We start from the raw sequence: 18,162 nt of genomic DNA on the forward strand, positions 1-18,162 counted from the left end.
CACTTAAGTGGAAAAATTAGATTTGTATTTGTGGGATGGGATCATTTTGCAGCAATGGATAGGGAACATTTTATGGGAAGAAGCACAGCCATTTGCTCCCAACAAACAGGTACAAATTCTCTTATGGGTCAGAGAAACCCAAACTTATTTTAACTGCTAACAAGCAACAATTCTATAATAATAACAACACATTCCAAATGTACAAATGTAGCAGTTTTCCATGCACCAACGTTTACACTCCGGTATTTGGAGACTACCATCTGGGCTCCATCTTACTTGTGTTCCAGTTTATTTGGCCTCAATTTGCTCTGGCTTCAAGTAATTTAGGCTCTAGTCTTATACATGTTATTTGCTATTCTATTCATTTGGGCTTTAATAAACAAGAACAGTATTTAGGGACTGAGTATGGAGATCGAGAATGAGATAAGATGTCAAGGACAGGGTACCGGTGAAAGGTATAAAGGGGACTTGGGTAAGGGATTGGAGTCTGGGGTTACACAGTAAAGACTGAAATTAAAAATGGATTTAGTGACTGAAATGAATGGTTCCCAAATGACAAAAGCTCAAATGTCTAGAACAGTTGGTCCTCAAATCTCACTAGTGTGGTATCGATCATGGCTACTAGTTAGGTTCCCCATTAAGGCAGAAAGAGTCTGTGGCCAAGAGGTCTGCTTTAGTTATTTGCTAAACAGCCCTACAAAGGGGTATCAGAGCTAATATACCCTACCTTTAAAAAGCCTGCCTTGCACAGCCCAAATTGGCAATTTATAGTAATCTCAGTGGTAATCTCTGATCAAACTATATTAAAGTCTTAAATTGCTGAGTCCCTGTTATATTATTTTATAACATGTGACTTACTAATGCCATTTCCACCCTGAGAGCATCAGCTATTGCCAGCCCTCCCTATAACCTCAGAGATTCATGTGGCATGTGAAGCCACCCCTAGGCTGGTACCAAAGGGATTCCAATAAACAGCTCCATTTCCTGGTGATTTTGGCTAAGCCAGAATAATTTATTGTGGTGTGAAACACATTGTAAAGTATGAAGTTATGTTTAGGTTTTAAATAAAGAATAATAATACAATAAAAGGCAGTACAGATTGAGGCTCATTGTATTAGGTAAGACATGTTGATGAGGTCCAAGCATAAATTCAAATCTCTCAGCAATAAAAAGCTAAAGGAACATGCATATTCATAATCTATTTCAGAATCTTTATAATCATTTTGAATATTTAACACCCACTTGAGAGAGTGAGAAGAAGGGAGAATGTTTCTGTCTCACTGTGTGATGTATCTGCAGTTGCCAGGTAGATTAGAACATCTGCCACATTGAATAGCCTGACAGTGGCACATATGCTCCCGAGTTTGTTTGTTTGGGGTCGCATACGTTATGCTAAGTGTCATACTTAAATTGTCTTTTTTAATTTGTAATAGGAAAACTTCAGTGCAGATAAAACTCATGTCCCTTTGATTTTGTTCTAGTTTTTTCTCAGCTGTTGCTGCGACGGTTTGGCTAGTAAAGGCTCAGTGAATCCTTTCCGGGAAATCTATATATACAGTATCGAAACATCATTTTGAAATGTGGTGGAAATTATTTTATTAAGTAAAAAAAAAAACAATAATAATTACTGTATACAAATGCTTTTAAAAAATGCTTAATATACATTTTTGAAACACAAACACTTCTTTGCTTTTGTGAATTTAAAATTTATAATACTGTCCGGTTATATCCATGTCTTATCTTTTTCCATACATTTTAAGAATCAATTTTCCTGGTCGACAATTCATCAACTTTGAATTTTTTGGCTGTGGGTCGGTGAGTTATTTGTTGGTTTTAGCTACATTGTTGATCATACTTAATTTGTATAGCAATGTCTCTGTTTTTGTAAATATTATCTGAACATCTCCTGTGGTTCTGATCCCTGAAGGATTTGCTATAATGGACTGACAGTTCTATTTTGAACAACATTAAACATCAATCTTCTATTATTGGTCCAAGCAATAACAGTAATTAAAAAATTTGCTCAGTTATTTTTTTTTTAATTTGTTGCGCTAAAAGAATCAATAAAAATCTGGTTTTATTCAGATTATACTTTAGCCCCAATTTGACATAGTGATTGACCAATGTTGAAGTGCTCAGCTTCATAGAATCAAAAACTTTGCAGAATAGTTTTGCTCATACCTATAAATTATCTAGATAGAGTTAAGTAAACCAGGAAAAAGTTTTCCCTGTTTTAATAGGGCATTCAAAGCTCCTCCAAGAAAATGTGTCTCAATATTTGTCTTAGATCAGCACTGTATTATGCACATAGCATTAGCACTTCTAAATGTTGGGGGCATTTTTTAAATTGTCGCACAGTGAAGAGTGTGTTTGTCAAACTGTGTGTGCGTGTAAGTCTATTTGCTTACATTACTGTATCAGCATCTAAGCGCATAGATTTGACTTTAAAGCATTAAATTAGTGCCGATGTGTATGAGGTTTTTGAATAAACATAAACAAACCATATATAATAATATAAAGCTCAACATTTTACATTAAGATAATAATAAGCCATTATTATAGATTCTCTACCTGGCGAGTGTAGCCTGGTGACTTGTTTTTTTGGTGATGAAACAGCAGGTTTAATTACTTCTTGATCTTTTTGGATTTCTTTCTTTAGCCCTGAAACAAAAAAACAAATAAAGTTAAATTGTGGTGAAACAATAATATAATACAGATGCATTATAATAAATGGTGGCTGTCTCCTTGATGTAGTACGTTGAATATTAATGGATACAGATATCAGAAATTCATGGCATTAGACGGGTTGGAGACCAGGGGGAATAAAGCGATGCCTGAGGGGAAGTTTTGCAAGTGGCCATTATCACAGCTAAGCCATCAAGATAATATATTTTTTTCTTGCTACCAGAATAATAGAAGAAACCTTTTGACTGAGCCAAGACTCGTCTGGAAGGAATCTCCCTCCCTCCTGCCAACCCAACTGTCAGAGAGAAGTAGATTCCTCAGTAGACCTTATACATTACCATGATTGCTGTAGAGACCCTTACCAGCACCATTAGAATCCCTGCAAATAGTGTTGGCTTGGGGAAGTGGTTTCTCTGGCACGTTAGGGGGGGGGAATATAAATAAAACATTGGATTTTAGGCCTCATTACTTAAGACGTAGAGAAAAGTTCACATAGTAGATATTCTTATAGCCCTGAGAAGCAGTGGATTACATTTTGGGGTTACCCTAATTGTGTAATAGTAACTTTGGGTAGAATTATGTAAACAGGTATTTCCCCATATGCAGAAAAATGCTTTATGGTGTAAACATTTAGTTATTTACTAACCAGTGGGTTGTCAAAGCTTCTGATCATCAGATTTAGAATGGTAATAAAAATGAATGATAAAAAAAATGATTTAGCATTTATTTTTATTGACCCAATATGATAAATGCCATTGTGTGAATCATTTGCATGTGTGCGCATATAACTTTGTATGTAATATACCTTTCCCCTTAATTATGACTTGGCCACATGCAGCCACCGTAGCAATTGGTCTTACAATGCCCAGGTGGTGAGTAAAAAAAAATCAACAAAAAAGAATCTGATCATGTTAAAAATAAATGTGTATATCAGCTGAAGACTGAATAGAGATAGTCAGGGTTCATCCCTCAGTAATACAGTTAATGGATAAAGGGTTTCTTGATCTCTGATCCTGGCTTTAACCAGCTAGACACTTTTCTGAGAAGACTGACACTTACAGGATGCCTTTATTTGTCTTCAGAGATTTTCTTTGTGAATCCTCAGCTGTCCAGCTGACATCTCAAACAGAAGGCGTGCGGCGGTTGGGAAGAGGATTATGTGTTACAAGCAAAGTTTTTTTTTAAACTGCAGGGACTTTTTCCTAGTAAAAAAACAATTTGGTAAGGTTATACTCTAAAATCCCAAAGGCATATTTAGGCTAAAAATACATTTTTTAAACATGTCAAAGCCTCCATCACCCTGAGCCATCAGTAGAACGTGGAGACTAAGGATATCTGCCCCAAAGCTGAACAAGCAGCAAGTGCTAGGGAAACCTCTCTTGAAGTGCCGGCTATTAGCAGAGGTGGAAACAGCTCTTGGTCAGGAAACAGCTCTGAATACCAGCAGCTGTCCTGCGCTGTGGAGCATACGTGAAGTGGGGATATCCCTACTAATATATAAAAATGAAATGCATGTTTGTTGCTCAATCAAGTCCAAACCTTTCAATCGATTGACTTGAAAATTGGTATAAGAATAGTTTAGATGCTGGATTAGAACATAAGCTATATGTTTTCCCATAACCCACTGAAAAGCACTAGAAAAAAAGAAGAATATAGCATTACAAGAAAATAGCATTACTATCTTTCCCAAGCAGAGGGTGCTGTGCACTTTCCAGTATAGTTTGCTTCCAGTGGTGCTTAAATAATTTCGCACACACACACACACTGGGACCCAAGAGCAGCCTATTACGCATCAACAGGCTGCTGATGACTATCAAATCTTATTTCGAGCACTCCAATTGGACAAACAGCACGATGCAAGGCTTCAACAGCAAAGGGTTACACGTGCTAATTTGAAGAGGACTAATTGGGCTTCTATGCTAAAGGCAGAATTTCACTATGATCCTCTCATCCTTTAATAACAATCAGGAAGATGGAGGAAGAGTGCAAACTATGTAACGGTACAAGATTTCGTATTGCAAGTCTCTAAAAAAATATTCGAGGAGCTACCATTTTGGCAGGATCAGCAAAGGGAGAAAACGTACTCATACCCAGGCAGAGCCATAACTAGACTTTTTCGTGCCCTGTGCCAGAAAGAGCATTGGCGCCCCCCCTATTTTTTAAATACGGAGATAACACACCCGAAAAAGGGCCATGGCCTCATGGGAAAGGCCAGAGTAAAAAGATAGGGGAGGCCTAGTTACGGCACTGTACGCATGATACCCATAATACCTACGGATCTACCATTTTAATTTAAGCGTCTCCAATTCCCCCTGAAGCTAGAGTTTGCCATGTCCATCAACAAATCACAGGGCCAAACTCTGAAAGGGGCAGGCATACACTTGGAGACGTCTTCTTTTTCTCATGGACAGCTTTATGTTGCTTGTTCATGAGTTTCAAGTGGTGGCAATCTGTATATATTAGTGCCAGAAAGAAAAACATTACATGTTGTCTACAAAATTGGGCTGCGTTGAACTTCACTACTATACTTTATGCTCTTCATAATATTACTTGAAACTAGGCATGAGCGGGTTTGGATTTTAGAAATCCAAACCCCCCCCTGAGCCGAGCCGGGAACCGTCAGGCTCGGGCTTTCCAGCCTGGCTCGGAACTGAAATTGAGGCAAAACGTCATCATCCCACTGTCGAATTCTCGTGGGTTTTGGATTCTATAAAAGGTCCCCTCGTCTGCGCCATTTTTCACTTCGGCTGTGGACAGTGAAGAGGGAGGGTGGGGGTTGCTGTGTTGGTGCTGCTGTTGTCCAAAGAGGCTGGCTGGGCTGTGTTGTGCAGTGCTGTTGTCCCATAAAGGCTGTGTTGTCCATAGGAGCTGGCTGGGTTATGTTGTGCAGTGCTGTTGTCCCATAAAGGCTGTGTTGTCCATAGGGGCTGGCTGGGCTGTGTTGTGCAGTGCTGTTGTCCCATAACGGCTGTGTTGTCCATAGGAGCTGTGTGCAGAAGAGGGGGGCTTCAGTGGCTCCTGTGTCACTGTAGTCCTAAAGGGGTGCTGTAGTGTTGTCCAGGGAGTGCTCTGTCCATCAGGGGTGCTCCCACCAAGTGCAAAAAAAAAATTGTTTTTTCTGTGTCAAGGGCCAACTGGTCTGTTGAAGGGCGGTGTAACCCCCAAAGTGCCCCAGTAAATTAAAACATTTAAAAAGTTTATTTTTCTGTGTTTGTTTGTGCGTTAGCCGCACGTGCATCAACAAAGTAGCAGCGCCAAGCGTGCGCCTGTCTCATAAGTCAAGGGCCAGGTGTCTGTTGAAGGGCGGTGTAACCCTCAAAGTGCCCCCAAAAAATTAAAACATTTTAAAAGTGTTTATTGTGTGTGCGTTAGCCGCACGTGCATCAACAAAGTAGCAGTGCCAAGTATGTACTCTTTGGGGACTATTTTATCAAACTGCCATCCTGTCTGCCACTGCAGTGCCACTCCTAGATGGGCCACGTGTTTGTGCCGCCCACTTGTGTCGCTTAGCATAGTCATCCAGCTACCACGGTGCAACCTTTTGGCCTCAAACAATATTGAGGTGTTCAGAATAGACTGGAAATGAGTGGAAATGAATGTTATTGAGGTTAATAATAGCGTAGGAACAACAACAACAAAAAATTCTGTGATTTTAGCTGTTTTTATGCTTTTTTCCAAAAAAATATAGATCCAAAACACAAAACCCAGAACCCAAAACACGGAAGGGTGGTTTTGGCAAAACCAATCCACAGGGCCGGATTAAGGCTTGTGGGGGCCCCAGGGCAACTAAGTTGTGGGGGCCCCCTTCAAGACACACAGAGCCGAGCAGCATAGAGCCTTCCTCCCCCCCCCCCCGAAAGCCCCACACGGAGGTCCCCCCCCATGGCCACATGAAGACAGGGGCAAACACTCACACATACACATAAACAGCATACCCACACTAACACATATACACACATTGACACATACATACACAGTATACACATATACACAACAACACATTAATATATACACACACTAAAGCAGTACATACATTCTTACTATTGAAGCAGCAGTTGCTGCTGGTACAGATGGCAAACGGACCCAGGCTTCTCCTCCTACATTAGGCATGACCCCGATATACTTATTTCCCACTGACCGCATTGGGGGCGGAGCCAAATAGGCAAGCCCCACCCCAATATTCCCATAAATCGCGGCATACGCCACAGGGGTGGGGCTTGATGTATTGGCTCGACCCCCAATGCGGGCAGTAAGGGAGGGAATGTGTGTCGGTGGTCATGCGCTATTGTGAAGCCAGTGGCCCCCTGTCCCCCTTAGAAAGCTGATGCAGCAGCACGCATGCAATAGAATAGCCGCAGCTGCAGAGCCTTCTCCCGGGAACAGGTGCTACTGGCACCTCTGACAGGTACTATAGATCTCCTCCTTGGAGATTACAGGAACTACCGGAACTACCAGAGTCATTATTTTTGTGCACAGCAGACGTCAAAAGCTTCTATACGAGCATTCCCCATCAAAGTGGCTTATTGGCAGTAAGACAACTTTTGACTAATAACCCTTGTTACAAGGGTCCCGATATTGACCTAGTGATTACATTACTTGAATTGACACTCAAACGAAATTATTTTTACTTCGATGGCAATTACTATCTTCATCTCAGGGGCTGTGCTATGGGGTCAGCAGTGGCACCGTCATACGCCAATAGTTACATGTTTATGGTGGAAAGAGATTTATTTTTTGCTAGTAAAGAGATCAGTCAGCATCTGCATCTATATTTGAGATATATAGATGACCTACTGATCTTTTGGGATGGTCCTTTGGATAAATTTTGTGAAATATTTACGTCCCAGAATGATAGTTTGCATCCAATTAAATTTACGTTTGAACATCATCTCCATTCGATACATTTTTTGGATGTAAACATCCAGAAAGATGGCAGACATGTTAAGACTAATTTATTTGTTAAAACAACTGACAGAAACAACTTGTTACTCTCAAAAAGTTTCCATCCTATTGGTCTTAAACAGGGTCTTCCATACTCTCAATTTCTACGTGTGTGTAGAATTACCAGCAATAGAGAGGAAGTAGAACCGCAACTTGATAAAATGTTAAACAAGTTTCTACAGAGAGGCTATAATTTAAGTGAATTACTTAATCAGAAGAACAAAGCATTAAAATGATCTCGGGAGCAATTGCTCACCCCTAAAGTAAATAAAACAATTGAAAACCGCATAGTCTGGGTTAACCACTATAGCCCTGAAAGTAACAACATTAAACGCTCTACATCACGGCTTTGGCCCATTGTCTCAAGTGATAAGAACTTATCTAATATTCGAGACAAAAGAATTATGTCTTGTTATACGAGAGGTAAAAATTTAAAAGATTTACTGGTCAAATCGGATGTCACCTCTAAACCACAAAGCTCGTCAAGTAATTTCTTGGTTATCAAAAACTTAGGATGCTTCAAGTGTGTTAATTGTATAACATGTAGGTATATGACCAGTGGTTCCCTGTTTTATCATCCTCTGACAGGTAAATCCTTCACGATTAGACATTTCCTGACATGTACCACCAAATATGTGGTCTATCTGATAACCTGTCCGTGTAGTAGAAATTATGTCGGGAAGACGGATAGGATGTTCAAGGAGCGGATGGCACTCCACAGAAGTGCAATTAGATTGGCACTTGAAAGGGGATCCAGTGACCAACCAGTGGCCAAACATTTTTTGGAGGCGAAACATAGTTTGGCCTCGATCAGGTATAAAATTATTGACCACGTCCCACCTAACTTTAGAGGGGGCGATCGGTCACGACAGCTACTAAAATTAGAATCCAAGTGGATTTTTTTATTAGATACACTGACCCCTAAGGGATTAAATGAACAACTAGGGCTACAATGCTTTCTGTGACCGTCTATATCAGGTTTCTTGATCTTTAATAATCAAGGACTTTGATACCTTGTTTCTGATATGTGTTTATCTGGTTCTATTATTAAGGTAACTCTTTGCCGTATTTTAATATAATCTATTGCATTTATAGGCTATCTAACCTATCTATATCAACTATGTTGAATAATTACAATGAAATTGAAAGTTTTCCAATGACTATAATGTAATTAATTACTAGGGCAGGCTTGTCTAGTAACATTTGTTCCAATATATCTATAATGTACCTAATTGGATTATTTTTGTTCCTCCTAGGCTTCCGTCTGTGTATGTGTTGTTTGTTTCCTTGGTGATGGGTGAGTCACAGTATGATGACGTCATGATGAAGCCGCGTCTGCGACGGGCTCCTGGCGTCTGTTCACTCGTGGGTGATGGTAATTAAGGTAGGATGTTCTCTTTGTCTTATGTCTTCTATATCCTGCCAAAAGGGATAATAAAGGTCCCTGAAACGTTGACAATATCAACGGGATTTTGTGCAGTTTGTTAGTCGCCGCGAGTGCCGCCATTTGCCAGTTATGAAGAATATATTGCTGTTTTGAAGACTTTGTGTAACATCTTGCCTGTGAAACTGCCGTATCCTGTATACCTGCCTATGGTGAGAAATAAAGATGCAAAGATGCTGAAGGATTTTACCCGGTCTATGTGATTCTTGTCTATATATATATATATATATATATATATATACACACACACACACTACTGTGCAAAAGTTTTAGGCAGGTGTGGAAAAAAATGCTGCAAAGTAAGAATGCTTTAAAAAATTACAAGTGTTAACAGTTTATTTTTACCAATTAACAAAATGCAAAGTGAATGAACAGAAGATAAATCTAAATCAAATCAATATTTGGTGTGACCACCATTCAAAACAGCATAAATTCTTCAATTCTTCTAGGTACACTTGCAAACAGTTTTTGAAGGAACTCGCCAGCGTGCCACTGCAAAAGGGTTAATACAATATTGTTCCTAAATTCGGCTAGCCCACTATACTGTGAAGTTGCTGTCCTACCAGTCTGTGAGCTACAATTGTACATACTCTGCTTAACATTTTGTTTATTGCTATCTGGAGATTGTGCTGTAATTTGTACAATTCTATTGATATTTATCACACCAACTATTCATCCTCAGACAGACCATTATTTGGATTATACAAGGACTATTAGCATGTTGATGGATGGATCTGGAATCTAAACCTTTTACTTTGTAAGATAATTGTTACATGTTGACAACTGAGTTGAGAATTTTGTCTTGACTACTCCCCAAATTTTTTTCTTAATTTTTTTCAGCAATTTAGAAAATATATATATATTCTTTTTTCTTTGTATGTTGGTCTTGTTGAGAATGCATGTTGTATACCAGTATTAGGCATTTTGGAATCACACACCAATTTTGTTCTTGACATGGAATGAATTTGACCCAAGATTAGATACTGTATTATTATTAATAAATATTCCATTAGTTTTATACACAACTAGTGTTGGATTTTTTTTTCATAAATATACCTTGTCAAGAAATAGACTAGCTATGCACTGTTTGATACTGTACACTGCTTGATACTGTACACTGTTTGAGACATTGGGATTTAAAATGAATGCTCATCACATCTGACAAGGTGAGTTAAATGAGACATTCTTACCCAGAAAGCTCACAATCAGTGTGCACTATTATTTTTGTTTTGTACCAAAATATATTTAAATATTTGAATATTTATCAAACGTTATAGGAAAGATTATTCTATAAGTATATGAAAGTGGCAGAATTATTATTATTATTATTATTATTATTATTATTATTATTATTATTATTATTAATTTTAATAATAATTATAATAATTGTTATTATAATAATAATAATAATAATAATTTATTATTATTATTATTATCTGTTATTCGTTAGGAGCCACTAGGTGTAATCAGCACCATACAAAAATTACATATAAAATAAAGCATAAATACAATGCACAGCAGTGAGTACAACGTGTAAATGCTATACATTACAAGGGGAAGGGTAGAGCAACCCACAGTAGCTAGAGTCAGTAGGCAGTGGTAGCTAGAGTCAACAGGCAGTGGTAGCTAGAGTCAGCAGGCAGTGGTAGCTAGAGTCAGTACGCCAGTGGTAACTAGAGTTAGTAGGGCAGTGGTAGCTAGAGTCAGCAGGCAGTGGTAGTTAGAGTCAGTAGGGCAGAGGTAGCTCTAGTCAGCAGACCTTGGCAGCTAGAATCAGTAGGGCAGAAATAGATAGTCAGCAGACAGTGGTAGCTACAGTCAGTAAGGCAGTGGTACAGTAGCTAGAGTCAGTAGGGTGGTGGTAACTAGATTCAGCAAGCAGTGGTAGCTAGAGTCAGTAGGGCAGTGGTACAGTAGCTAGAATCAGTAGGGCGGTGGTAACTAGAGTCAGCAAGCAGTGGTAGCTAGAGTCAGTAGGGTAGTGGTACAGTAGCTAGAATCAGTAGGGCGGTGGTAACTAGAGTCAGCAAGCAGTGGTAGCTAGAGTCAGTAGGACAGTGGTAGCTAGAGTCAGCAGGCAGTGGCAGCTATACTGAGTAGGGCAGTGGTAGCTAGAGTCAGTAGGCAGTGGTAGCTAGAGTCAGTAGGCAGTGGTAGCTAGAGTCAGTAGGGCAGTGGTAGCTAGAGTCAGTAGGGCAGTGGTAGCTAGAGTCAGCAGGCAGTGATAGCTGGAGTCAGCAGGCAGTGATAGCTAGAGTCAATAGGGCAATGGTAGCTAGAGTCAGTAGGCAGAGGTAGCTAGAGTCAGTAGGGCAGTGGTAGTTAGAGTCAGTTAGAGGCAGATAATCTCAACCCTATTCCTATGAACTGTCTACAGAAGGCCAGTTGGTGAACTTTGCCTGGCAGTAAATTCTGATCTTATACCATTCTTCCCTCTGGCGTAAGTCACCACAAGTAAAATGTTCCCAATTTAGATATACTAATGTTGGGAGGTATGATCATGACACTTCTCCTGTTACATGCAGCACTGTACTCATTAACACAATCACTTGAGTGGAGAGGTCATCATCTCTTACTAGATCAACACACTCAACAACGCAATAGCTTATTTGCTAAACATTGTTCAACCCCCACACACTTATATTGTCCCAGGTGAAGACTTAAATCATGGTCAAACCCTAGAGAATAGCACCTTAACAAAATATTTCTGACTAGGGTCAGCTGTTTTATTGTCTCCATAAAATAATTAGAGCAGCCCCCTCGCTGCACCCAGAGAAAACCGACTTGGTGCCGGCAAGCAGGCACCCCTTTTTCGCTGCACCATCTTCCCAGTGACTTCTTCAGAAAGATGGTGCCCCACAGTGACAGCAAAGACTGTGTGGCACTGTGCACATGTAGTGCATAACGAGACATACTTTGGGCCCAGGTGCTAGACGGAGGGGCTTTACTTGTTTCATATTGTAATAAAGGGATCTGTATGAAATAACGGTGGCTGTTTAGCCATTGGTTCAAATCCTGACAGGAGAAGCCTGACAGGAGGAGACCCCGACGCCAGCTGGTATGTACCCTAACCCTCCCCTCTCCCCCCCTAACCTTAAAACTTCAGGGGTGGTGCCTAACCCTAAGTCCCCCCAGGGGTGCCTGCAACCTAACCCCCCCTTCCCGCACCCTAAACCTAAACCTCCCGGGGAGGGTGCCTAGCCCTAATCTACCCCCAGGGGTGCAAACAAAAAGTATGGTGGTCGCTCACATCAGCTTAATGACATTGCACAGGTGCTTGTAAAGGGTGGGGTTTACACTGAGCTACAGAAAAAAAGGGATTTTCCCTCCAGCACACTGCAGCTATATCACCAAAAATACTTGAATCCTACATAATAATAGAAATTCAGAGGTATTAGATACATACAATTGCAAATATATGAATAAGCGCCGGGCAAACGTCAAGGCTCCTCTATACCGGCGTCCCTAACATTATGGGGTTCACGTCCGAGGTGCAGGGAACCCCAAAAGAATCTAGCCAAGGACCATCCCCAGGGCATCACACGAAAAAGGGAAAAAACCCTAAAACTCCCGGGGTGGTGCCTAACCCTAAGCCCCCTTCCTGCACCCTAAACTTAACCCTCCTGGGGGAGTGCCTAGGCATAACTTACCCCCAAGGGTGCCTAACCCTAACCCTCCTCCATAGAGCTGCCTAACCCTAATATCCCCCCCAAAAAACCTAACCCTAACCCCGCTACACTCCCTAAACCTAACCCTCCCCCTCCCGCAGCTAACGCTAAGGACAACCTGGACTTACCTCGTTCGGGTTGGCGTCCTTGGGTTTTCCGGCTTCGGTATAAGATAGGCGTCGGTATTTTGACACCTATCTTAAGTCCCCCGTCAGGCTGTCGTGATATAGACCGCCGGCATATAGAACGCCGGCATTTAGTCCGCCAATCTATAAACTGCATCCCGTAATAATACCATATCCATATTCAATTAGATGTTTATCCAGCTTATGCATGGCAATGTTTATATTTATATATGATGATTTCTGCAGGTTGTAACATTTTAAGAGAACTCCACTAACACTAGTCTCTATTAATTTATATATATAAAGCATGGGGCTATGTATTATTGCAGACCATTGTGGTTCTTCTCTATTCACTTTCACTTTCAAGTTAGAAGTTACAAGGGTCTTTGGAAAGAAAAGTAATTTATTTTAACTCTGAGTAAATATCAACTTTCCAATATCAGTTGATAGAACCACGCTCCTTTCATTGCTGCAGCACTCTCTAATCCCACTATATGATGAAGACCATCTTCTGAATCATTCAGTATCTTTTATAAAAATCAAAAGCATTTATAAATGCAACAAAATATGATCGCACTGCTCCATAATTATGACCAGCCTGCAGTGACTGCCGCTAATATATTCTTTCAGATCCAACCTTTTTCAAGTTGAAAATTTAAAGCAGCGGTCTCATAAAAAAATGGGGGTTGGGGAGGGGGTACAGTACTGTAGCTTAAGAGAAGATACCATTTCCAAAAGATTATATCTGACCACATATGAGCGGCACGGACTGCTCCAAGTCTTCAACTTAATTTAGAAAATGCTGAATAGATGTTAAGACCAAAGAAGAGTCAAATATTAGGGTTATGTATGCTTCTATATAGAGACATTAGGATTTTTGGTTTCTTACCATTGAAATCTTTTCTCTGAATCAGGCTGGGGGACACTGGACCATGGGGTTGTCGCTGGGTGAGCAGGAGCTGGCACTTAATTACTGTAACTGTAAGAACATTAGCTCCTCCCTCTGCAATCACCAGAAGGCCAGTACAATCTTATGAGTCTGTCAAGGAGAAGCAGTAACCCAGTGAAACTGTTGGAATCAACAACAAAACAGAATCGTAGGGAAAGGACAAAGAACAACAAACCACTGCACAACTGAACGTGAGGGAGGGAACGCAGTGTCCCCCAGCCTGATTCAGAGAATAGAATTCAACGGTATGTAACCAAACATCCTTTTTTCTCTATCATCAGGGCCGAGGGACACTGGGCCATGGGACGTTCAAACGCTGCCCCCAGGGGAGGGAACGCTCAGGCTGCCTGGCCGGAGAACTGTACTCCCATAGTGGGTACTGCTGGAGGCAAGAACCTGAACTGTAAAAACTTGTGAACATGTGGATAGAGGACCAGGCAGGGCCGCTATCAGGGGGGGACTGTCCCGGGCCCGGACACTCCGACAAAAAAGGGGGCCCGGCCTGCTCCTACCACTCGCCCACCGCCGCTGCTACTTTGGATGAATGGGGCCACTTACCCACCCCTGCTTCCTGGTCCCCAAGGGAGCCTGCCGCCCGCTGCGAACTAGGTGCCTGTCCGTCCCTTCTGCCGATGTAACTTTATTGTACATCGGCAGAAGAGGCAGACAGGCCTCCCGTTCATGGAAGGTGCTGGGCTCCTTATCCGGCGCGCTCTAATGAAGAAGAGAGGAGCCGCGCCATCACCAGCCTGGCCCTGGAGCAAAGGCCCGGGGTAAGATTTAGATGCTGCCTAGCTGGGGGCTGCAAGAACACTGCGCAGGGCTGGAGAGAATATATATATATATATATTGTATGTACTGTTATAATATGTGTGTGTGTGTACTAGGCACATATGCTGCATGCGCAGATGCAGTTGTATATACCGATATGCAGGGGTATGTGGCTGGTGCGGCCACACAGGGCGGGATCACCTGGGGGGGTGGTATTAAGTTTCCATACTTTCGAGGGAGGGGGGCCCTGCCCTGCCTATTTTGGCAGTCCCGGGCCCCACAATTTCTGATGGCAGCCCTGGGACCAGGTATCTGCACGGTAGAGCTGTGCTGCCGAGGCTCTGTGCCACGCTGCTCAGGAGGTCGACACTGCCTGTGTAGAATGTCGGTCCAGTGCTGGTCGCTCCACACTGGAATAAGCCTGAGTGATGACTGAGTGGATCCAACATGCTATGGTCTGCCAACCACATTTCTGGGTGTTGTACAGAACAAGCAGAGAATCTGTCTGAAGAAAGTCCCATCCACGTAGATCTGCCAGACATGGACTACGTCTAATAGAGCCAGATCATCCCCATTTTTGGAAATCGTCGATTGAGGAAATACCGGAAAGACAATTTCCTGGCTTAAGAGGAAAGCCGAAAACACCTTCGGTCAGGATATAGGAACCGTACGGAGGACTGCCCCATCGTCATGGAATATGAGAGAAAGGTGGCCTGCAAGACAAACACCCAACTCAGAAACACGCTGAGCTGAGGCAAAAGCTATAAGGTAGACTAACTGTCAAGTAACGAACTGAAGGTCCGCCGAATCCATAGGCTTAACAGGAGCCTGCTTGAGAGCCTAGAAGACCAGGTCAAGATCCCACAGAGTTAACGGCGGATGAAACGGTGGCTGAACCCGTAACACAATGTGTAAATAAGGTCCACCAAACCTTTGCAAGAAGGGTGAGTTACAGCCAGAAATAAGCAGCCAGCGCCGAAATCTGCACCTTCAAAGAAGGAAGCCATAAACCAGCCTCCAAACGCTTCTGAAGGAATGGCAAAAAAAATGAAAGGCAAAACCTTGAAACATGAATTCTGCTTGCTTTCCACACTACCTGATATAGATCTTCCAGACCCTGTAGTAAGTGTATGACAAAACCGGTTACCGACCCCGCAACATAGTATGGATCACTGAAAGAGGAAACCCCCAGCCTTGTAGAGCCCGGTCTCAAAAGCCAACCGAGGAAGATCCTCATGCAGAAACCGACCCTGCAGCAGGAGATATGGTTGCAGTGGAAGACACCATCTGGACCTACAGACAGGTTGAGAACATCAGCGTACCAGGACTTGGACGGCCAGTCTGGAACCACCCAGATCACAGTCACCCCTTGATCCGTGACCCGCTTGAGCACCTGAGGCAACATCGGATTTGGGGGAAAAAGATAGGCCAGACCGAAGTCCTATGGAACCGTCATGGCATGAACATTGCTGTGACCTCCGGAACGAAGGCCACCTCCTCACGCTCCTGGTGCCTAATTTACATACGCAACTGCTATTGCATTGACAAGAATTATAGAGTATAATGTTTGTCTTTAAAGTTCCCCACAATATCCAGTTTCCATAATCAAAACAGGATATTGGCCCTCATTCAGAGCCGCACGTTAACAACAGTACGCTCGTTGCGTTCCGATGTTGACTAACCGCGCATGCGTCGGTGTTACACTGCGCATGTGCGTACGGCAGATTGCGAGCTTTTTTTCTCTCGTTCCTAAAATAGCGTACAGGAAGTGACATGTCAAATGTGATTGACAGAACAGGGCGTTTTTGGGTGTTGACGGGGGTGGAGATGAAAAAACGCAGGCGTGGCGAGGCGTTTTTGGGGCGTACATACATTAGCAGATGCGAACGTCAAATGTGTTCGGACCGTCTCATACGTCACTGGAACATCCGCTTTCCCTTCAAAATGCTCGCACAGCTTAGGGTCAGGATTTCTCGACCACATTGGCGATGGCCTTCTCCTCCGTCCCGGGACTCAACGATGGTGCTGCGATTAATCGCGGCTGGTCAGTAAAGTAATTAGTGTTGGATTGAAAACCGGCTTGGTATGTGTTTGGAAAGCAGTTTATTGGGATAGCACAAAAGCGTACGCAGGTGGAAATCAGAGCTGCTAATGTCATGATTACACAATCAATTAGCGTACATTTTGGGTGTTTTATTTTGGACACAATTTGTTGGTTATGGCCTATTGTAACAATAATGTCATCATGTTTTAATTAGCTCCCCTTTTTTTTGGTTTACTGTGGAATTTGCATCGCTATGTGATTTTTTAAACGTTCCTTAAAGAGGCCTTTTTTTTTTTTTTTAAGAGGGTCAGTTTTTGCCTTTAGGGCCAGGATTAAATGTAACCCATTTGTACAATAATGTCACAATACAATGTCAGTTTTTTGTTTTAAATTTATTGTTTAAACACAAACTAATTGGCCTAATATTTTTTGGCCTTTTTTTTGTGGCAAAGATATTTGTTAAAATAAAAAAAAAAGCCATAACTGGTAACATAAACGTAAATACCAAATTTAAAAAAATTTCACAAGAAAGGAGAGGGAAGTTTTGACCAGAAAGGAATATGAGCCAAGCACAGAAGGAGTGTGGGCATTGCTGTCACCGTTTTCTCGCCCGTTTGGCTGGGTGAGGGTGGGCGCCAGACCGGGTCCGGGATGCCATCGGGCTGGCCTGTCCAGAGGCAGATGTTGTGGCCTCTGGACTAGGCACAGGGCTAGGCACATTTGGAAGATTGGCTGATGTTGTGCCAGAGGTGGAGGATCCGGATGTTCCGGCAGGAAGGGAGGTCGGCTCCACCATGTGCTGGCGAACGAGCTGCTCCAGGGCATCGGCGATGCGGATGTTGGCCCTGGTATTTTCCGCCAGGGCCTGAGCAATGGTCACGTTGGCCGCAGCATTTTGCTCCAGGGCCTCAGCCACCCGTATCAGACTGGCGTCCATCCTCTGCAGAATCTCCGTATGGAAATCCGATTTAAAATTGAGTTCTGTGAGGAGGCCCACTGCCTGCGAGGGGGCACGCCCTGGACTGGCTTCTGCAGGGTCCTCAGCCGGATGTACTGGTTCCTCCCCTGCAGAGCCAGCAGAAATTCTGCGGCCAAGGCTCCCCTCTGGAGCAGACTCATCCGCCTCTGTCTCTGTTAGGAAAATTGCGAAAAGACTCACATTACAATCTACATATTGGCACAATAGCATTTCAGAGTTGGTGACATCACAAGACTTACCTTGGCCAACATGAGGAGCCGCAAAGTCTGGCATGTCCGTAACCATGTTGGACACGCCAAACACCTCCACAGCCTGCACACACCCCTGTGCCAGCTCTTCTAAGTCTGTCAACTCCAATGACACAGGGGTGGGACCCCCACCTGTCCCCCTTGCATGCCTAGCCCTGTCGGCAAGTTTTTGCTTGAGACGATATTTGAAGTCTGCCCATCTGTGGAATGAAATTGGAACCATTATCCTTTGTTTTACAATGGGGTTTGTTTATAGGATGGGAAAGTGTTTACTTACCGCCGTTTGACATCCCGGGCTAGACGGACAT

General features: G+C 42.6%; 1 protein-coding gene across 1 annotated transcript in view; it reads right to left on the minus strand.

Moving 5' to 3' along the window:
- Positions 1-18,162, minus strand: part of MTUS2 (microtubule associated scaffold protein 2) — a 486,382-nt gene that overhangs the window by 134,998 nt on the left and 333,222 nt on the right. Inside the window, exon 5 of the mRNA XM_088460265.1 lies at positions 2,572-2,661. Within this exon, the coding sequence (XP_088316391.1) occupies positions 2,572-2,661 (90 nt within the window). The remainder of the gene's footprint in view (positions 1-2,571; positions 2,662-18,162) is intronic.

Source organism: Taudactylus pleione, unplaced genomic scaffold (genome assembly GCF_031769625.1).
Source record: "Taudactylus pleione unplaced genomic scaffold, aTauple2 ptg000043l, whole genome shotgun sequence".
NCBI lineage: Eukaryota > Metazoa > Chordata > Amphibia > Anura > Myobatrachidae > Taudactylus > Taudactylus pleione.